The following is a 22,080-nucleotide window of genomic DNA, read 5'->3' as shown; positions in this document are numbered from 1 at the left end:
TTCACTGATCCACTATAGTAACAGATTCGCGCAGATGACTTGGGGTGGGTAACTCTATTCTAAACTAAGGTAACCAGTTTTTTAGAGTGCAATTCCCCAGAATGGTGCCTTTAGTCTCTATTAGCCCTAAATACATATTTAGAGTTAATACAAAGTTAAATGCCAAAACAAGAACAGAGCGGTGAAGTTAATTTAGTGCACAGAAAATAAGACAGAGGTGGCTAAATCCTTCAGAATACTATCGATAAAGTATTAATCATACCCAGTGAAACGATAAGGTCCGGGTGTAAAAACCCCGGACCTAACACAAATGTTGATAGTCAGACAAGGTGTATACACTCAGGATAGCAGTCAAAGCACACTCACCCGGATCCCAGGGTGGCTCGGGTGCCAGAAGCCCCGAACCCGTAGCCAGGGGAGTTATTCCAACAATAAGCGAAAAAAGGCTTCCAAGCACTCCAAGCCTTCCAAATTAAAACAGCATCTTTATTAGTCCATTAAAATGTGAACGCCTGACGCGTTTCATGCGCGTGCGCACTTACTCACAGCCTATGAGTAAGTGCGCACGCGCACGAAACGTGTCAGGCGTTCACATTTTAATGGACTAATAAAGATAATAATTTGGAAGGTTTGGAGTGCTTGGAAGCCTTTTTTCGCTTATTGTTAATACAAAGTTATTTTTATATTGCTGAGGTTTTGGGATTCTATACATATATACTACTCTATTTTATCTGTAATGTACCTGGGTAGATAAGCTTCTTCTCACTGATGCACTTTGACTCTGGTTTTATGGGTTAATATTCACAATATCTTTCTCTCCCATTTTTTTTTTCAGATGAGAAAGTATTCTCTAAAAGTATTAAAACGCAGGGCCTCAAAATCCATCAGAGGTTTCATTTCGCCAGCTCTCTGAAACGAATGTCTGTGTTAGCGTCCTATGAGCGCCCAGGCTCAACGGATTTGTGCTATGTGGCCACTGTGAAGGGTGCTCCTGAGACATTGCACACAATGGTAGGCGCCTAGATATATATGTATATGTATATGTATATGTATATACAGTGGTGTGAAAAACTATTTGCCCCCTTCCTGATTTCTTATTCTTTTGCATGTTTGTCACACTTAAATGTTTCTGATCATCAAAAACCGTTAACTATTAGTCAAAGATAACATAATTGAACACAAAATGCAGTTTTTAAATGAAGGTTTACGTTATTAAGGGAGAAAAAAAACTCCAAATCTACATGGCCCTGTGTGAAAAAGTGATTGCCCCCCTTGTTAAAAAATAACTTAACTGTGGTTTATCAATTTCAATTTTCAATTTCAATATGAATTTCTGTAGTCACCCCCAGGCCTGATTACTGCCATACCTGTTTCAATCAAGAAATCACTTAAATAGGAGCTACCTGACACAGAGAAGTAGACCAAAAGCACCTCAAAAGCTAGACATCATGCCAAGATCCAAAGAAATTCAGGAACAAATAAGAACAAAAGTAATTGAGATCTATCAGTCTGGTAAAGGTTATAAAGCCATTTCTAAAGCTTTGGGACTCCAGCGAACCACAGTGAGAGCCATTATCCACAAATGGCAAAAACATGGAACAGTGGTGAACCTTCCCAGGAGTGGCCGGCCGACCAAAATTACCCCAAGAGCGCAGAGAGAACTCATCCGAGAGGGCACAAAAGACCCCAGGACAACATCTAAAGAACTGCAGGCCTCACTTGCCTCAATTAAGGTCAGTGTTCACGACTCCACCATAAGAAAGAGACTGGGCAAAAACGCCTGCATGGCAGATTTCCAAGGCGCAAACCACTTTTAAGCAAAAAGAACATTATGGCTCGTCTCAATTTTGCTAAAAAACATCTCAATGATTGCCAAGACTTTTGGGAAAATATCTTGTGGACCGACGAGACAAAAGTTTAACTTTTTGGAAGGTGCGTGTCCTGTTACATCTGGCGTAAAAGTAACACAGCATTTCAGAAAAAGAACATCATACCAACAGTAAAATATGGTGGTGGTAGTGTGATGGTCTGGGGTTGTTTTGCTGCTTCAGGACCTGGAAGGCTTGCTGTGATAGATGGAACCATGAATTCTACTGTCTACCAAAAAATCCTGAAGGAGAATGTCCGGCCATCTGTTCGTCAACTCAAGCTGAAGCGATCTTGGGTGCTGCAGCAGGACAATGACCCAAAACAAACCAGCAAATCCACCTCTGAATGGCTGAAGAAAAACAAAATGAAGACTTTGGAGTGGCCTAGTCAAAGTCCTGACCTGAATCCTATTGAGATGTTGTGGCATGACCTTAAAAAGGCGGTTCATGCTAGAAAACCCTCAAATAAAGCTGAATTACAACAATTCTGCAAAGATGAGTGGGCCAAAATTCCTCCAGAGCGCTGTAAAAGACTCGTTGCAAGTTATCGCAAACGCTTGATTGCAGTTATTGCTGCTAAGGGTGGCCCAACCAGTTATTAGGTTCAGGGGGCAATTACTTTTTCACACAGGGCCATGTAGGTTTGGATTTTTTTTCTCCCTAAATAATAAAAACCCTCATTTGAAAACTGCATTTTGTGTTTACTTGTGTTATCTTTGACTAATAGTTAAATGTGTTTGATGATCAGAAACATTTTGTGTGACAAACATGCAAAAGAATAAGAAATCAGGAAGGGGGCAAATAGTTTTTCACACCACTGTATATATGTATATGTATATATATATATATGTATATGTATATATATATGTATAGTTGTGTATTACATTACTTGACCCCGGAATATGATTGGAGCTGCCAGTGGATTCGAACCCATATTTTGGTTATTAGTGCCTTTTATTACATAACCCCATTAAGTTTGCCCAGGAGTCGGAATCCATAGCAACCAATCAACAGGTAGAATTAGAATTTACTGGTCACCTGTTTAAAAGCAAACCTTTTATTGGTTGCTATAGGTTTCTGCTACCGGGCAAACTTAGTGCCTTTTATTACATATGGGGCAAAGTGTACAAAAGCATTGTCCTAAAGCAAATGGATAAACACCATTTTTTATATGATGGGATTTGTTCTTCATTGCTTTTGAAATAAGATCCAGCTGAACTAGTTCTCTATGATGGAAACCTTTTTCTTTCTGCAGTGCATGATTTTTGCAGCATAGAAATCAGATGAGGGATGCTCTTTGCTTACATAAAGAACTACTAGCAATGAAAAGAAAAGTAAAAGAAAATAAATTCAATAACCTTCCCTAATATATGTGTTAGATTTTTCATGCAACACTAGGTATTTAACTTTGGACATACTTTATATTTTCTATTTGAAATGCAGACAGTGAATCATTTTTCAATTTGTATATGTTTTTAAAAAAAATTGTAGTTTTCTCACTGCCCTGAATATTACAACCAAGTGCACACGGAAATCTCCCGAGAAGGAGCAAGAGTTCTAGCCCTGGGATACAAAGAACTTGGTCATCTCACCCATCAGCAGGTAAGGTCTTGCTTGAAAGATTTATGGTTGGGGTTTTTCAGTCAGAAACACAAATAGGCTCACTCTTCAAATGTGCAGGAAGCAAAGCAGGGCCAATGTTACCCGAATAACCGATATAGAATAATGAACTATAACGTAGGTTATTGTCTTTTATTGCTTTCAGGTGCGTGAAATGAAAAGGGAAATGCTTGAGTGTGATCTGAGATTCGCTGGGTTCATCGTGGTCTCTTGCCCTTTAAAAGCAGACTCCAAAGCGGTCATCAAAGAGATTCAAAACGCATCACATCATGTAAGGCACTTACTAAGGAATACGAGTGACATACAAAGAATGTAGGAGAGGACATTTAGGTTTCATGTGTTAGGGTGAAGACACACAGAGCTACTAGTAGCAGCTACTTTTTCATGGCTACTGAACTCCAGAAAATATCCTGTCATAGACAATACTTAGAATTGCCTCTGCTAAAACACACAAGACAATTATCAGTAAAAGATCAGCATTGCCTATTTTAGTAGCCATGATAAGTAGCTGCTACTAGTAGCTCTGTGTGTCTTCACTCTTAATAGGCTTGATGAAAAGTTGGAAATCTTTGTTGTATCACATAGAAAGAGGCCAAATTATCCTACAGTTTACTTGCCCAGTAATATCTGTCACTAGCCAATATAGTTCCTTGTAGGGAAAATCACACCTACTTTTCTTGAAGTTTTCCTTTGAAAAGGGCAATAGCTAAAATCATACGTTCGGTAGAACTGCAAGTAGAATTTTTATCTGCACTCCTGCTGATAGATTTCTGTCCTTTAGGTGGTGATGATAACAGGAGACAACCCCCTCACTGCCTGCCACGTGGCCGAGGAGCTTAATTTTATCGAGAAGCAGCATACTTTGGTACTACAGCCTATACAGGACACAAGAGGTTAGTAGGCTCAGGTACGGTCTGATCCTAGTACGTTATGCTTGCCATTCTGCTGTGACTTTGTGTTTGTCTTATAGGCTGAATCCCTACTTCTTATAGTAGTGAATTAAAAGTTGAATGTTTGATTTAATGGCCACTGATGAACTGTACCTACACGTTTCTTGGTGCATAGGGCTGCTGCACATTATGTGGAGTAGTGAGGGGGATACTGGGTATAGTCTGAATAAGAGCATTTGCATTTATAAAATGCACATGCTGATATCAAGGGACTAAAACACATATGGCTGCTGTATAGTAGTATAGTATAGTCTCTTGCACCACGATACACTATACGGCCATACTGTGTGTATAGATGAAGAGAAACACAAGATGATGTGTGTGTATGTGAACTGTTTTCTAATCAAAAAGACGACAAAGCTCAGCCGTGCATTGTATGTTGTCTTAGATTCCTGCTGGATGTGGCAATCCATCGATGGAACAATTTCCTTGCCTGCGTTCCCAGACAACATACAGGCTTTTTGTTCCAACTATTACCTGTGTTTGACTGGAGAAGGACTGTCGTACTTGCAGTCTGTCAGAAGAGACATGCTGTTGGCTTTTATTCCTCACGTTCAAGTCTTTGCTAGAGTTGCACCCAAGCAAAAGGTATGTCCTGCTCTGTGTTTCATTTTAAGGCATAAAAATATATACCTCTATGTATGTCACCACTAGAGTATGGTGTGAGCTACACCTAGTTGCAAAGAGGTAGCTGTAGTCATCTCAAGGGCAGTGGCACATATTTATTTGGATGGAATGCATGTGGTAAGGAGCAGTAACAGAGAGGTTTAAGGCAGAATATAGCAGTGAAGGTAGGTGGTATGAGCAGGAGGTGGCCCGGAGAGGAGCAGATACAACAGTGGTGTCACACCAATTGAGTTTATTGCATAAAACAGTCTTTATTTAAAACACAACCAATCCAGTTTCATAAAAATATACTCTATTAGTAGTATGTGCCATTGCATAACTCAAAATAGAAGGCTACCATTTTAATTATTAAGGGCTGTCCCCTGGCTCATAAGATTTGCTGTGCTTGCACACAAAGCAAGGGCACACATATATGTTAGGTCATATCAGCCAATGAATGGACAATGCTTTGCCACATTATCGGAATTTGCCTGTTGGCCATATTAGGGCATTTTGGCCCACTTGATGCAATCTGCACCATTTTCAACTCCTGTGTGGTTGACTGCTTTGGCAGTTGGACTAAATAGAGCACATCCTCAGCTCCTGCAAGCTTAAACCAGTATTTGTTTGAGAACTGAGCACATCCCACTATGGTTATTTGGAATGACACACTGCTGTGTCCAGTAGCCCTTAAGGAGTTGTTTACCTTCAGGTTAACTTATACAGGTATGGGACCTGTTATCCAGAATGCTCGGGACCTGGGGTTTTCCGGATAAGGGATCTTTCCGTAATTTGGATCTCCATAACTTAAGTCTACTAAAAATCATTTAAATATTGAATAAACCCAATAGGATTGTTTTGCCTCCAATAAGGATTAATTATATCTTAGTTGGGATCAAGTACAGGTACTGTTTTATTATTACAGAGAAAAGGGAATCATTTAACCATTAAATAAACCCAATAGGGCTGTTCTGCCCCCAATAAGGGGTAATTATATCTTAGTTGGGATCAAGTACAGGTGCTGTTTTATTATTACAGAGAAAAGGGAATCATTTAACCATGAAATAAACCCAATAGGACTGTTCTGCCCCCAATAAGGGGTAATTATATCTTAGTTGGGATCAAGTACAGGTGCTGTTTTATTATTACAGAGAAAAGGGAATCATTTAACCATGAAATAAACCCAATAGGACTGTTCTGCCCCCAATAAGGGGTAATTATATCTTAGTTGGGATCAAGTACAGGTGCTGTTTTATTATTACAGAGAAAAGGGAATCATTTAACCATGAAATAAACCCAATAGGACTGTTCTGCCCCCAATAAGGGGTAATTATATCTTAGTTGGGATCAAGTACAGGTGCTGTTTTATTATTACAGAGAAAAGGGAATCATTTAACCATTAAATAAACCCAATAGGACTGTTCTGCCCCCAATAAGGGGTAATTATATCTTAGTTGGGATCAAGTACAGGTACAGTTTTATTATTACAGAGAGTATGTTCTAGAACGGCCTATTCTTAGCAACTTTTCAGTTGGTCTTTATTTTTTAAAATTGCCTTCCTCTTCTGACTCTTTCCAGTATTTATATGGGGTCAGTGACCTGACAGCCAAAAACTGTTGCTCTGAGAACCTACAATTTTATGGATATTCTTACTTTTTATTACCTGTCTTTCTATTTAGGACCTGTCTCTCCTTCAAACCACTGCCTGGTTGCTAGGTTAAATTGGACAACACACAACCAAATAGCTGCTAAAATTCTAAACTGGAGAAGTGCTGAACAAAAAGATAAATATTCAAAAATTTAAAAACTGCAAATAAAAAATGAAGACCAATTTCGTATTGTTTCAGACTGTCCCTCATACGAAAAGCTAATTTAAAGGTGAACTACCCAGACTAGAAATATTCCAACCTGTTGGTCTTTTTACAGGAGTTTGTTATTACTAGTCTTAAAGAGCTTGGATACGTTACCTTGATGTGTGGAGATGGGACCAATGATGTCGGTGCTCTGAAACATGCCCATGTCGGTAAGTAGATAAATGAGAGCTGGAAATAGCCCCTCAGGGCAGAGCAGAAGAATTTCATCCTTCATTTTGCATGTTTCAGGGGTTGCTCTGCTTGCCAACGCACCAGAGAGGCTTCCTGAGAAGAAAAGGAAACCACGGGAGACCACAAACGATGGAAGACCTTCAGCGCATAGTTTTACCAGCAATGCTATTAAGCCCACCTCCAGGGCTGCCAGGAACAGGATCATGTCTCAGCGTGAGGAGCAGCAGGCACTACAGCGGGTAAATAATCACTCAAGTTCCCTACAGTAGCCTTTTAATGGGCATTTTATCCATCTGTTGGATTTTAAGTTGGGCTTGGCTCTTAGAAGCATTCAGGGGATCATTTACAGTAATTACTTTTGCTCTGTTCTGCTATGTTTTTGAATTGTAAAAGCATTAAGATTTTCTGGCAGAATTTTGCTTATTACAGGGGAATTTGTGTTTTAGCAGGGGCCTATGCTTTCTGTACAAGCTCTGGAATTTGCCCCTGATATAACGAGTCACTTATGACATAATGCTTTTTAAATAGGATTATGCCCTAAGAGTAGCAAGAGGGAGTTAGTGACTATCCTGCAGTAAATAAGTGGTTGCTCTCTGCATGCAAATGTATTTTGTTTTCCGATTACAAGCAGCTGAACTGCAGCTCTTTTAATTACTTCCTTGTTTAATGTAAAGCTCCGCCCTCATTTGAGCCCTCCTTCTCTCTATGACTTTGGTGACCTCAAGGAGGTGCCTCCTGGGCATACTCATTGCCTCTGCTCCAAATAAAATCAGACATGTGCAGTAGGCATCTCCTTGAGGTCATCGTAGTCAGAGAGAGAAAGATTTCTCAGAAAGCAAAAGGAGGCGGAGCTTCACACTAAACAAGGAAGTAACTAAAAGAGCTGCTGTTCAGCTGCTTGTAATAGGAAAACAAAATAAATCTGGATGCAGGGAGAAAGGTGTGTAATTCAGGGGCTGTACAGAGCAAGTTAAGCCATTACCTGTATTATTTTCACAGTAATTACCTATATTCTGGTTTCTATAATTTCTTTCTAAATTCACCAGCCTTTCCCTGTGCATATATTATGTACGACTGTGTCACAGCCTCTTGGGCATCTGTAACTGATTTCAGTTTTCATCTCCAGGAAAGGATTAGCCAAGTCCTGAAGGAACTAGAAGAGGATCAGTTGCAAGTGGTCAAGTTGGGAGATGCCAGTATAGCCGCGCCCTTCACATCCAAGCTGTCGTCCATACAGTGCAGTAAGTTTGCAGCTTTCACTTGACATTTCATCACCTTTTATTCTGCCGATGGACTTGCTCTGACCCGTGCCTTTGTTTCATTGCAGTCTGCCATGTCATAAAACAAGGACGTTGTACTTTGGTCACCACTTTGCAGATGTTTAAGATCTTGGCTCTGAATGCCCTTATCCTAGCCTATGGGCAGAGTGTCCTGTACCTGGAGGGTGTGAAGTTCAGCGACTTTCAGGCTACGCTGCAAGGCCTTCTGCTAGCCGGCTGCTTTCTCTTCATTTCACGGTCCAAGGTATGCCAAGTTCATTGTTTAAATAGGCAGGGGGTTAGACTAAAGTATATATAAAAGGAAATGCTGGCTATTTCTCTAAAGGAGAGCAAAAGCCCCCTCAGCTGCTCTCCATTACCCCCCCCCCCCCACCTCTCCCTTCCCGCACAGTCTTCAAATAGGGGTACTTTCTATGTTATAGACTTGAGCTTAAAAAGCGGCGCCTGGGAACTCCGCTGCTCTATCTTCTGTCTATTCAGATACTCTTGGGGTCTCGTCGCCGATATGGACCCTACAGGAGCCTGCTCAGTTGGGGCTAGTCTAGAACTGTGCAGGGTCCCTGTCAGTGAAGAGACCCGAAGAGTATCTGAATAGACAGAAGAACCCTGTTTTTTTTTTTTTTTTTTTTTTTTTTTTACAATGTTTAAAGATTTAGTCCCCAAAAATTAAAAATACAAGTCTTTATTATAGTTCATTAAAAAAATCATACCGCATGTATGCAGCCTAACGCGTTTCATGCTAATCTAGCACTTAATCATAGGCTCGCCATAATTTGTTTGCACATCTATATATACGTGGTAAAACTTATACGTGGTCAAACATACACCCACCTAAATTTAAAACCAATCAAAGTGGAGTGACCTTCAACCCCCACTGCTATAGACATTTCCTTCAATTAACTCTACCAGATACAAAATCAGTTACACAGAAGTTAGAAAATACATAACACAGGGTTTTATAGTAAAATCCTTCAAAGTAAACAACATTTTTTCACACAAGTAACATCAAAAGTAAAACTCAAAAAATTCAGTTTTTTTTTTATCTCGGGTTTTTAATTAAAGGTGGCCATACACGCACAGATATTATCGTACGAAACCTCGTTTCGTACGATAATCGGTGCGTGTATGGCATGTCGGCGAGTCGACCGATATCGCAGGAAGCTGCTGATATCGGACGACTCGCCGATCGGACCAGTTTGAAAATTTTGATCGGGCGCCATAGAAGGCGCCTGACCAAAATTCTCCCTTCAGAGCTGAATCGGCAGAAGGAGGTAGAAATCCTATTGTTTCTACCTCCTTACCTGCCGATTCAGCCCTGAATGGTGTGTGGTGGATCTTACAATGTTTCGTGCGACCGATGGTCGTACGAAACATCGTCAGATCGCCACGTGTATGGCCACCTTAAGGGCACTTTTCAGCATAATAGACTGGGTGGGAAGCGAGAGGTGAAGGGAACCAGTGGAGGGCAGTTGAAGAGGGCCTTTTGTACCTAGGGGTGTTTAGTTTTCCTTTAAATTTACCAGTCATCAGATACTGAAACTGTGCATTATAATGTATGTAGAGAGCAACAGGTTGCTGCACTGTTCTAGGGGAAAATCTGAAGGAGAATTTCTTTCCTGTGCTTATTGTAGGCTCCGTAACAGCGCTCAGTAATACCATTATGTTCCATACAGTGTCCTCTCATTCTTCACTTTTTCACTTTTTTTTTTCAGCCTTTGAAATACCTCTCCAGAGAACGCCCCTTGCCGAACATCTTTAACCTGTACACGATCCTCACCGTGCTCTTACAGTTCCTCGTCCACTTCTGCAGTCTTGTGTACTTGTACCGGGGGGCTTTAGTACGAACTGAAGCCAGGTGAGACGCCACACACATCAGACAAACTGACAGTTTAGTGCAGCAGCGACACAGGGGATGATCACATGACTGCTACATGGATATAGAGTCTGTGTACATCGAGTGTCATATCAGCAATTCAGCACCAGAGTGGCATCACCAAAGCTGCTACATTCCCACAAAAAAAAGAAAAAGCTGTTTCCGTTGAATTCTAGAAGCAAACAGAATTTGCTAGGTTGTAAATGCATCATGGGAGTCTCCTGTCAGGCAAACCTTTTGCTGCTATCATTGTCCATTCATATAATGGCTTTGGTTTTGATTGGATCTGCAGCAGGTCATGTCCTGAAGGAGGTCCCAGAATAATCTTTCAGACAGGCACTGAGTATAGTAGACTTCCGACTCTTACGACTGCTTCCCTTAGTGTTCAGTTACCAGTAGGGTTTCTCTATATCCCAATGCAACAGGTTATACAGACATTAAACAGTTAATGCAAGTCAGTCCATGCTTTACCTTATTCGTAACTGCAAATTCACTTTGTTTTGAAGGAAAGAAGAATTTGTGGATTTATATAAAGAGTTTGAGCCAAGTCTTGTGAACAGCACAGTGTATATAATGTCCATGGCAATGCAGATGGCCACATTTGCAATTAACTACAAGGTAATGGAATTTTGTCTCTTGAAGACATCACACTGCGCCGCAGTGGTAAAATCAAAAAATGGCAAGAATTTGACTGATTCTGTGGTTCCTGTTTGTTGATATCTATATGGGTTTAGTGTTATAGGTTGGAAATGTGGGCAGTGGTGTAGCATATATTCTGTATTCCTTTATCCCTATCATGTTTTTATTGTTTGTCTAATGCTCCTCCACCCGTTCAGTCTGAATTTAGATACTCTTACTGAATAAGTACTTATGTATCTACTATAGTATAGTATATAACATATGTATAGTATGTGTAGTGTATATAGCATTTTAATGTGAGATCAGGGTATAGTGTGGCTTGATTTCTTTTTTTAGGGGTTGTCTGTCTGCCTGAGTGATACCCCCTATAATACATGAGTGATACTCGGAGTTCCCTGTATAACTCAGCCTGCAGCCTTGTGCCTTTATATGGGCACAGAACCCCTCAGTGACTGCTAATATCCTTATCATTTACAGTAGGGGGTACATTATCCCCTATAATACATGAGTGATACTCACAGTTCCCTGTATAACTCAGCCTGCAGCCTTGTGCCTTTATATGGGCACAGAACCCCTCAGTGACTGCTAATATCCTTATCATTTACAGTAGGGGGTACATTATCCCTTATAATACATGAGTGATACTCAGAGCTCCCTGTATAACTCAGCCTGCAGCCTTGTGCCTTTATATGGGCACAGAACCCCTCAGTGACTGAGTATCACTCATGTATTATAAGGGATAATGTACCCCCTACTGTAAATGATAAGGATATTAGCAGTCACTGAGGGGTTCTGTGCCCATATAAAGGCACAAGGCTGCAGGCTGAGTTATACAGGGAGCTCTGAGTATCACTCATGTATTATAAGGGATAATGTACCCCCTACTGTAAATGATAAGGATATTAGCAGTCACTGAGGGGTTCTGTGCCCATATAAAGGCACAAGGCTGCAGGCTGAGTTATACAGGGAACTCTGAGTATCACTCATGTATTATAAGGGATAATGTACCCCCTACTGTAAATGATAAGGATATTAGCAGAGTTCCCTGTATAACTCAGCCTGCAGCCTTGTGCCTTTATATGGGCACAGAACCCCTCAGTGACTGCTAATATCCTTATCATTTACAGTAGGGGGTACATTATCCCTTATAATACATGAGTGATACTCAGAGTTCCCTGTATAACTCAGCCTGCAGCCTTGTGCCTTTATATGGGCACAGAGCCCCTCAGTGACTGCTAATATCCTTATCATTTACAGTAGGGGGTACATTATCCCTTATAATACATGAGTGATACTCAGAGTTCCCTGTATAACTCAGCCTGCAGCCTTGTGCCTTTATATGGGCACAGAACCCCTCAGTGACTGCTAATATCCTTATCATTTAAGGGGGGTAGGAGGTACCCTGTTTTAGTCTGACAACAGCAATTGGTACACCAATAATGTAATGTTTTAGGCATGTATTTTATGTAGAAGCAAGCAAAGTTCATAACATTCATCTCCAAGCTGATAAAGTTGCATTATTTCTCATGCTTTGCTGAAATAAAGAGTTAAAGGGATGTTTTGGGGGGATGGTCATTTCATAACAAGCATAAATGGCTTTGCTAATTGAGTTTTCATTGTTTTCCCATTTAGGGCCATCCTTTTATGGAAAGCTTGAGAGAGAACAAGCCCTTACTCTGGAGTATTGTCATATCAGGTGCGGCCATTCTGGGCCTTTTGTCTGGTTCGTCTCCGGAGTTCAATGACCAGTTTGGCCTAGTAGACATCCCTATGGAGGTAATAGACTGATCTAGTGCTTAACTCTTGTTTTAGTTGCTGCTGTCAGCGCACATGATCAGCGTGTTGCCATGTAAACTGATTGGCAGCATAGATCAAAGAGCCAACTGGAACAATATGGTCTCTTTATAGGGACACAGTACCTTCTACATTTTAATGTCACATAAATGGCCACTGTACTCCCCAATATGCTCTACGGAATCATGTAGAATGGAATATTCTGTTCTATATGATAACATCTGTCTGTGTTAAGGTTCCCATACACGGGCCAATTCTAGCTGCCGATATGGGTCCCTTAGACCGATTCGGCAGCTAATCGGGCCGTGTATGGGCACTACCGATGAGCCTGTCCGACTGACATCTGGCCTGAAATTGGGCAGGTTAAAAAAAATCTAGTCAACGAGCTGATGCGGTCCCCGGACCGACTTTGCCTATACCCGTCGTTATAAATCGATTGTTTGGCCCCAGGGCCAAATGATCGAATTAGCCTGGATTCTCCTGATATCGCTCAACCGTAGGTGGGGGATATTGGGAGAAGATCCGCTCGCTTGGCAACATTGCAAGCGAGCGGATCTGAAGGTGTATGGCAGCCTTTAGACAGGGCTGCTGCTGCAGATATCACTGCATTGTTTCATTCCAGGCCACTTCCCCCTGACCTGAGACCCTGCTCAGGGCAGCTCTTATGCACTGTGAGTTTATATAGTGAATAGAGTACCTCTTTCTGTAAAATATAGGGATATTATAAGTCACCGAGGAGTCCCATGACCATATAAAGGTACGAGGCCAAAGGCCGAGTGTTTTTATACAGGTCATGGAACTCCAAGATAACTTCTAACATCCTCATATTTAAAACAGGGGGTATATTATAATAAATAATGTACTCCCTGTTGTAAGTGAGTCATGTGACAAATGACACCACTTAGCTTTGCTTATAATTGAATATAAGAATATAATATATAGTTTGGTCATTTCTCTAGGGGACCAAACTGTATATTATATAGTAGACTGTAGGCACAATTGTCACTGGAGGGGTTTGGGGATCTACAAACCCGAGGGATAATAGATTAATCCATTTATCTCTGTACCCCTCCTGAATACTAAGATGAACCCTCTTCTTTCTTGCACTTAGTTTAAGTTCATCATCGCCCAAGTTCTCTTCATTGACTTCTGCACGGCGTGGGCAGTGGATCGCGTCCTCCAGTACTTACTGGGAAGTTCCAAACTCCGAGTGCCTTCCTGATGTTGATGCAGGACACAGAGAAGCTAAACCCGCAGTTTGGCCGCAGCTCAGTATTCAGCCTGAATTCCTCAGGCACCAACAGCTCTGTGTGTGAGGGGGAATGGGATGTGAAAAGCCCAAGATGAGCAGGAAGGGGCGTCATCTCAACACTTGAAACTTTGAACATTTGGGACGTGACAAACTGTACCCTCATTTTTTTTCTACTGGAATTCGCTTTTGGAAAGCGCCTAAATTTATTAAATAAACAGCATTGTTGAGTTTTAACTATTTATTGAAGGTTTTTTGACTTTGTCTCCGGGTTCCCCAGGGCCAAACTGACACAATAAATGGAATTCACATTTTCGGTAGGCGAGTGTCCCTTTAAAGAGCAAATAAAACTGTAGGGATAGCCAGTTGGTGTCCTCTGGGTGCAACTCCTAGTGCTTTTGACAGCCCTAGGCAGACCTGATAGGGAACTGCAGATTATCCTTCCCTGTATGAAACAATAGCAGTGATTAGCTGTGCACATCCTCTTGGGTTTCTGTTTATTTTATAAATAAACATTGGCCACATCCTGACAGGAGAGGAACACAAGAGGTGTTATTTATATAGTTAATTTCAATCTGGGCTAAAATGGATCATTGTATCATGGTAATTATAAATATAGGCTGTGTGCAGCAAGGCTGTGTACAATTTGGGATACAGTCACTTGTACTGATCCCTCCAAAGGGTAAAGCTGTTAGGGGTGTGATTTGTGCTTGTAAATTCCATGTGACCTGCAGTGGTGTCACATGACCTAGAACCTGCCTATGTCAGGACTGGACTAACACAGAGGCCCAAAAAGCCCCCACAGGCCCAATAAATAGTGACTGCAATACCTTTGCCAGTCTTGTCTGGTATTTGCCAAAATACACAGAGACCAGGTCCAGTCTGTGTGTGTTCAGCAGCCACAGATCACCGCCAGCTTTTGTGACTGCTCTGCGATGATAGTTAATTGTAGTTCAGCAACAGCTGGAGGGCTGCTGACTACAAAGCACTATTAGGCTTGTGCCTCAGGGTTGGAGAAGGGGGTGGGGTTGGGGGTTCAACCTTAAGCCCATTTATTGTGAGTTTTGGGAAGAGTTCCTGTTTGTTTCCATAAATACCCTATGACCTTCAAGATGGGACTTTGGTTACAAAAAGGGACAGATTTCAGCTGCCGAATCGGGTTTTTCAGACCAATTGAGAAGCTTATCTGCCTGTGTATTGGAACCCCTGACGGGTCTACCCAACCAATATCTGGCCTAAAATTGATTTTCCCCAGCTCATTGATGCGATCCTTGAATTAAACGGCAGATACATGGCCATCGGACCAGTATTGCCTACAAGTGGCTTGTACTGTGTATGGCCACCTTTAGATTTGGGACATTAACTGCTGTTTATTTTTTGTTTATTTCCTGTTATTTATATACTGCCAACATAAATCCATAGTGCTTAACAGATTATTCATCATTCAAATCAGTCCCAGCCCCAGAGGCACTTACAATCTAATGCCCCAATCATATTAACACACACTATAGTCAATTTAGTCAGAAGCCAATTAACCTGCCTGTACTTTTGTCCTGTAAACAGAGGAGCAGTGGATACAAACAATCCTAGGATAAGCGAAAAGAGTCTGCCAACCACTGCTCTAGGTCATGTGATCCTATATAAAAAAATAATAATAAAGTTGTAGGTGGGTACAACCCCCCTGTGCTATACTGGGATAACTGAGAAACGTTTTACCCTCTTTTTTTTTTTTTTTTTCGGACAATAAACCTTCTCTGGGGTCTATATAATTACAGACAGTTACCGCTTCCGCGGTTTGTAAAGAATCCCTTCCAATCAGGTTTATTATAGATTGTATGTACAAAATGTTTCAGGAGCAGTGAAACTTTCAATAACCTCAAGTCAACGTCCCTTTCGGCCGATAGAAAACAAACAAACAAAAAAAAAAAACCTTTCACAGCACGTGTTGTACAGCAAACCTACCAATTACCGAGAAGGGCGGGGTTTGTGAAAGCGCGTCAAAGAGTGTGGGTGTTTCACTTTCCATCCAACCAATCACACGTTGCCAAATGTCTTGTACGGAGACGCCGATATAATCAGTTCTTAAAGTCCCCTATCAGGTCAGCTCAGATCATATAAGAAACGCTTTGCTGACGGTTTTCTCATCATTTCTGATCAGAATAACGTGAAGAAACATGTCTGGCAGAGGCAAGGGCGGTAAGGGCCTGGGGAAAGGAGGCGCCAAGCGCCACAGGAAGGTGCTGCGGGATAACATCCAGGGGATCACCAAGCCCGCCATCCGCCGCCTGGCACGCAGAGGGGGAGTCAAGCGCATCTCCGGCCTCATTTATGAGGAGACTCGGGGGGTGCTGAAAGTTTTCCTGGAGAACGTTATCCGGGACGCTGTCACCTACACCGAGCACGCCAAGAGGAAGACTGTTACCGCTATGGATGTGGTGTATGCTCTCAAGCGCCAGGGCCGCACTCTCTACGGATTCGGGGGTTAAATCCGCGCTTCTATTTTCCCATCAAAACGGCCCTTTTAAGGGCCCCCACTAATTCACTAAAAGGCTGTGATTGTATCTAATCAATTTATAGGGAGCAGATAATATACAATGTTACGGGTTGGGAAGGAAAGTAGGTCCGGGCCCACAGTGCGGATCTGAATGGCTGAAGGGATAAATCTCCTGAATAGGTGACTTGGCTGTAATAACTCGAGCTAAAGAGATGGGGCAATATAAATATATATAAATAAACGCTATGTAGGCTGCCAGAGCAAAGGGGTTATTCTATTTTATTGGGCGGTCATATAACAGCCAGACATTTTGGCGGGCCTTTTGAATAAGCCAATGGCTCCCACAGTGTGGGCTATTAGTCCGCAGATATAATTGGGGGTCTCGGTGACTGACAGGAGGGAGAGGATTTGGTTGCGAGTAGAAAGCGCTGATGTTTATTATTGCGGGAATGTAACAATGTGACACAATGGCTGCTCTGAGTTTTAAAGCATCTGCAAAGAAATTTATGTGAAGTAAAAAAAAAATGTACGTCAGGGGAATTAACAACCAGACCCCAAATAAGAAGCTCCTAGACTTCTAACGTGTTTGGAAATAGAGTTATTCCTGGATCCCTGATTTTTTATACTATTCTATGGCAGCATCAGGGTTTCCGTTAGCGGATTTACAGTCAGACTGCGGGGAGTAACATCTATACACTGTGCCTTTCTGTAGCCATATAAATGAATATAATGGCGGGACCAGTTTGGCGCCTCCGGGCGAGTTCAGAGAACAAAGCAATGTTGCAGCTGCAGGCAGAGCCCCTCCCCCACATGTGGCCATTTGCTGCCTCAGCTTCATTATAACGAGTCTAAACTTCTAGCTGCGCTATTTATCTGTGAGAGAGGATTGTGCGCTAAGTATTTGGAAGTGATCCCAACGTATGTGAATAGGATATATAAATTGGGCGACGTGAGTTTACAGCAGGATAGTTGTGAGTCTGTGCAGCCCTTGTACAGAGGAGGTGGGGGCTCTGAAAAGAGCCTTTGTGTTGTTGCGGGGCAGGGAATGGGGATTACTTGGCGCTGGTGTATTTAGTCACAGCCTTTGTCCCCTCGGACACAGCGTGCTTGGCCAGCTCCCCAGGCAGCAGCAGGCGGACCGCGGTCTGGATCTCCCGGGAGGTGATGGTGGAGCGCTTGTTGTAATGAGCCAGGCGGGAGGCTTCCCCTGCGATGCGCTCGAACACATCGTTAACAAAGGAGTTCATGATGCTCATGGCCTTGGAAGAGATGCCGGTATCAGGGTGCACCTGCTTCAGCACTTTGTACACGTAGATGGCGTAACTCTCCTTCCTGCTCTTCCTGCGCTTCTTCCCATCTTTCTTCTGCGTTTTACTCACCGCTTTCTTAGAGCCTTTCTTTGGCGCTGGGGCGGATTTGGCGGGTTCGGGCATTTTCCCTCAGATACACGGTCAGTCTGCAAACAAACTATAAAGCCTCCTCCTGCTGCAGCTTCTTATATACCCTGCCCGTGTAACTATGGCTGGAGAGTGACACTGATTTCTATTGGCTGGTTCTACTGCATGACGTGTAACCGCCTCATCTCTCCCCGTTACATTCATACGATTGGTGACTCCTAAAGCTTGTGTTTCATTGGCTGCAATTCAGCCTAACCAATCAGAGAAGAGAAGAACTCACACAGCCGCCTATATGAACCAAGCTGCCCGCTACGAAGTATCGTTTAGTATCGAGTTGTTTTGCTGAGCGGAAGCTTTTGAATCATGTCAGGAAGAGGCAAACAAGGCGGGAAGACCCGGGCAAAGGCCAAGACTCGCTCATCTCGGGCTGGGCTGCAGTTCCCAGTCGGCCGTGTTCACCGGCTGCTGAGGAAAGGCAATTATGCTGAGCGGGTGGGAGCCGGAGCTCCAGTCTATCTTGCCGCAGTGCTGGAGTATCTGACCGCTGAGATCCTGGAGTTGGCCGGGAACGCTGCCCGGGATAACAAGAAGACCCGTATCATCCCCAGGCACCTGCAGCTCGCTGTGCGCAACGATGAGGAGCTGAACAAACTGCTCGGAGGGGTGACTATCGCTCAGGGCGGTGTCCTGCCCAACATCCAGTCCGTGCTGCTCCCTAAGAAAACCGAGAGCACCAAAGCGGCCAAGAGCAAGTGAGCCCAGGAATGAGAGTGCCCTGACCCCAACCCAAAGGCTCTTTTCAGAGCCCCCCACTCTGTCTAAACAGCGCTGTGTAACCTGATGGTACTCTGTAGTACAAAATGAAACCGTACATGTTTGATATGGGGACCTTACTGTGAAATTCAGTTTGTAGGCAGACATTGTGCCGTTATTAATGGTTGCTAACGAAAAAAAATGATATATAGCTCAAGCACTATTTTTAGTACTTCAAAGCTAAATAAGAGCAAGTGTGCAGTGCTGTAACTATTAGGCGAGCGCTTAAACACACGGGCAAAACAGCGCTGCTAGATTTTCTTACGCCAAATACAATTCGACTTCATTTACCTTTATCCCAAACAGCGCATTGGGGTAAACTAATGCTGCTGGAAAACAGTCGATCGACCAACACCATAAAACGCAAGGAACCTGTCCCTATATATTGGGTTTCTGTATTTTAATTTGCCTGGAACACGGAAAAGCAGTGGCCTTTGTTTCAAGAAATCCGAGTAGCAAAAGGGCCAGTAGCACCGATAATCTAAATGTATCTTATATATACAGTTCCTGGCATGAGTTCAAATCAGTGGTTTTTGGGACTTTCTAATCAAACCCAGATTTTACTACAATAGGTTAAAAGTGAGCAGCAAAAGGGACAAGCCCTGCAGAAAATATAGTGATAGACTAACCGGTACAATTACATTGCAACAAAGACGATTGTCCTGTATAAACGCAAGTGCTGTGTAATTGGCACAATATTATACAAATAAATGTAATTCTGCTGGTTCCAGTCTATCAATGTATCGCTTTGTAACAAAAGCCGAAATAGAAGTGAAAAGCTCATTCCCAGAAAGTGTCCAGTGAATAAAACCTCAACATAATAAAATGCCAGGAACCTGTCCCTATATATTGGGTTTCTGTATTCCAATCTGCCTGGAACACGGGAAAGCAGAGGCCTTTGTTTCAAGAAATCCTGCTCATTAGAAGTACTAATCATTGAGTTACTAAATCTGAGCAGCACAAGGGCCAGTAGCACCGATACCCTAAATGTATCTTATAGTTCAGCTCATTCCCAGAAAGTGTCGGTGGCTCTGAAAAGAGCCTTTGTGCCCAGTGAATAAAACCCCCTCGGATCTAAGCCCTCTCCCCTCGGATCCTGCGGGCCAGCTGGATATCCTTGGGCATGATGGTGACCCTCTTGGCGTGGATGGCGCACAGGTTGGTGTCCTCAAAGAGCCCCACCAGATAAGCCTCGCTGGCCTCCTGCAGAGCCATAACGGCTGAGCTCTGGAACCTCAGATCGGTCTTGAAGTCCTGGGCGATCTCCCGGACCAGACGCTGGAAAGGCAGTTTGCGGATCAGCAACTCAGTGGATTTCTGGTAGCGGCGGATTTCCCGGAGAGCCACAGTCCCTGGGCGGTAACGATGGGGTTTCTTGACTCCGCCAGTGGCCGGGGCGCTCTTCCTGGCTGCCTTGGTGGCCAACTGCTTGCGGGGAGCCTTCCCGCCTGTGGATTTGCGGGCGGTCTGTTTAGTACGGGCCATTGCAACAACGTAGAAGCACTAAAACGTTATGGTGTCTGGGGGCTGCCGAACATCCTATTTATAGGCAGCGCCTCCCTGTGATTGGCTCGATGCAAATACGCCCCTTTACTTCTACATTTCTATTGGCTGCTCAGACCAATTTGATTTTTTTTAAAAATGCCCGCCAAAAGTCTGTCCGAAATTATATGTTATATAACGATGACGATTATGGTTATTAATTACTTACTTGACTTTTTCAAACCATATTACAATTAAAAAAAATATAACATGTTTCTTATTCCCTTCGGATGCGCTGACTGACTCTGAATCCCGGAAACGTCTGCTGCGAGGTCAATTATATCAACCGCATGGGGGCAGCAAAGAGCTCTAAACGGGAATCAAACCGCTTCTTGTACAATGACTGTGTTTTATGTGGGTAGGGAGGGAGAGAATGTGGCGGGAAAGAGGTTTTGGAAAGAGGTGTTCAGATTTTCTATTAAGCCTTTTGTTTATCAGGCACTATGTTTCTTATTTTCTCATTTAACAAATGATAAATTTACTGTCTGGGTATTTTTGTTTTAATTGTTGTCATTAAAAACAAAATTGTGTGACCACCAAAAAAGAAAGACCAACACAAACAGTAGCTAAGGGTATCTTTAGGGTTTTGTTTCCAAAACTGTGTGACCCCCATAAAACTTTCTTTCTGTAGGTTTCCTATTTTTATTATGCCAAGATGTTGTATGAAAGACTGACACTTTCAGTATTGGGCAGTGCAATTAACCTTGCCAATTAATACTTATTCTGTTAGTACTGACATTAGCGTTTGTATAGCGCTGTGTAGTTGTATGGGATCCATAGATTCTCCTGCAACTTTAGCCCCTGAGGTAAATAACTCTCTAGCAGAGTGAGCTGTGATCTGGAAAGGTGGCATCGCTCTCTCATTATGAGCTTGTGTGTGCCCCAACATGGCTGCCTCCCGGTGTGGGTAGCCCAGCGCTGGCAGGGGCGGTTGAAAATTCTTTTTCCCCCTATATGGAGTGCAGGCTCAATTATATATTATATATATTATAAAATAAGGGCGATAGGAGCCCTTTAAAGGAACAGTAACACCAAAAAATGAAAGTGTTTTAAAGTAATTAAAATATAATGTACAGTTGCCCTGCACTGGTAAAACTGGTGTATTTGCTACATAAATGCTACTATAGTTTATATAAATGAGCTGCTATGTCAACACGGGGGCAGCCATTGAAGCTGGGAAAAAGGAGAAAAGGCACAGGCACATAGCAGATAACAGATAAGCTTTGTAGAATATAATTGGGTTTTATCTGTTATCTGCTAAGTAACCTGTGCCTTTTCTCCTGTAAATGGCTGCCCCCAGGGCTACACAGAAGCTTTATAATATAAACTACAGTAGTCTTTCTGAGGCAAACACACCAGTTGTACCAGTGCAGGGCAGCATTACATTATATAGTAATTACTTTTATACACTTTCATTTTTTGGTGTTACTGTCCCTTTAAGACCTTTACTCCTTCCTGCAAATCTGATGAACAGATTTCCATCTCTTCTGAAGACTTTGGTGCCATCCAGATAGATTCTCTGTATTCATCCTGCATCCATCAGAGGAAGCTGACTGTCCCTCTTGTGCCTCCTCATTAACATAAGGAAATATCATTTTCCTGGGCTCCTTAGAAGACAAGATTGTTGATTCACTAAAGTGCGTTAATTATTATCGCATGCTTTTTTGCGTTAAAATAGACGCGACAATTAGTGCACGATTCCCTACAGTATTACCGCGTGGGTTAATTTGCACGCCGAAATAACACTTAGGAATGATTCACAAACACTTAGATGCGAAAATTAACCCCTACTTGGGGCAGGCGGTAATTATAGAAAAGTACAGTTAATGAGCTTTTGGCAACACAATATGGATTTTGCAGTGGGATTTATTCAAGTCTGTGTTGGCCCCAGAGTGATGCAGCCGCCAGTT

At 42.6% G+C, this 22,080-nt stretch overlaps 5 protein-coding genes across 6 annotated transcripts in view; 3 read left to right on the top strand and 2 right to left on the bottom strand.

The window, feature by feature from the left end:
* Positions 1 to 14,164, top strand: part of atp13a1 (ATPase type 13A1) — a 34,706-nt gene extending 20,542 nt beyond the window's left edge. The window contains exons 14-26 of one of the 2 annotated variants that reach the window (XM_012968067.3): positions 836 to 1,011; positions 3,360 to 3,470; positions 3,634 to 3,759; positions 4,270 to 4,381; positions 4,827 to 5,026; positions 6,971 to 7,067; positions 7,147 to 7,328; positions 8,216 to 8,330; positions 8,417 to 8,613; positions 10,082 to 10,224; positions 10,749 to 10,860; positions 12,514 to 12,657; positions 13,787 to 14,164. In XM_012968067.3, the coding sequence (XP_012823521.1) occupies positions 836 to 1,011; positions 3,360 to 3,470; positions 3,634 to 3,759; positions 4,270 to 4,381; positions 4,827 to 5,026; positions 6,971 to 7,067; positions 7,147 to 7,328; positions 8,216 to 8,330; positions 8,417 to 8,613; positions 10,082 to 10,224; positions 10,749 to 10,860; positions 12,514 to 12,657; positions 13,787 to 13,897 (1,826 nt within the window). In that variant the 3' untranslated portion in view covers positions 13,898 to 14,164. 2 annotated transcript variants of the gene reach the window in all.
* A 1,911-nt stretch (positions 14,165 to 16,075) lies between these two features.
* LOC108646291 (histone H4) lies at positions 16,076 to 16,665 on the top strand. The gene has a single exon (XM_018092780.2). It carries the CDS (start codon positions 16,099 to 16,101, stop codon positions 16,408 to 16,410), a length of 312 nt encoding a protein of 103 aa, XP_017948269.1. The 5' UTR covers positions 16,076 to 16,098; the 3' UTR covers positions 16,411 to 16,665.
* A 757-nt stretch (positions 16,666 to 17,422) lies between these two features.
* On the bottom strand, positions 17,423 to 17,926 carry LOC100495415 (histone H2B 1.1). The gene has a single exon (XM_002933892.5). It carries the CDS (start codon positions 17,849 to 17,851, stop codon positions 17,471 to 17,473), a length of 381 nt encoding a protein of 126 aa, XP_002933938.1. The 5' UTR covers positions 17,852 to 17,926; the 3' UTR covers positions 17,423 to 17,470.
* A 212-nt stretch (positions 17,927 to 18,138) lies between these two features.
* Positions 18,139 to 18,624, top strand: LOC101732908 (histone H2A type 1). The gene has a single exon (XM_004916981.4). The coding sequence runs from the start codon at positions 18,179 to 18,181 to the stop codon at positions 18,569 to 18,571; it is 393 nt and encodes a 130-aa protein (XP_004917038.1). The 5' UTR covers positions 18,139 to 18,178; the 3' UTR covers positions 18,572 to 18,624.
* Positions 18,625 to 19,652: 1,028 nt separating this feature from the next.
* On the bottom strand, positions 19,653 to 20,708 carry LOC100495788 (histone H3). Its single transcript, XM_004916982.3, has one exon. It carries the CDS (start codon positions 20,111 to 20,113, stop codon positions 19,703 to 19,705), a length of 411 nt encoding a protein of 136 aa, XP_004917039.1. The 5' UTR covers positions 20,114 to 20,708; the 3' UTR covers positions 19,653 to 19,702.
* Positions 20,709 to 22,080: the final 1,372 nt, after the last annotated feature.

Source organism: Xenopus tropicalis, chromosome 3 (genome assembly GCF_000004195.4).
Source record: "Xenopus tropicalis strain Nigerian chromosome 3, UCB_Xtro_10.0, whole genome shotgun sequence".
Classification (NCBI taxonomy): Eukaryota; Metazoa; Chordata; class Amphibia; order Anura; family Pipidae; genus Xenopus; species Xenopus tropicalis.
Note: the sequence above shows the minus strand (reverse complement) of the source record. Positions and strands in the feature narration are given on the sequence as shown.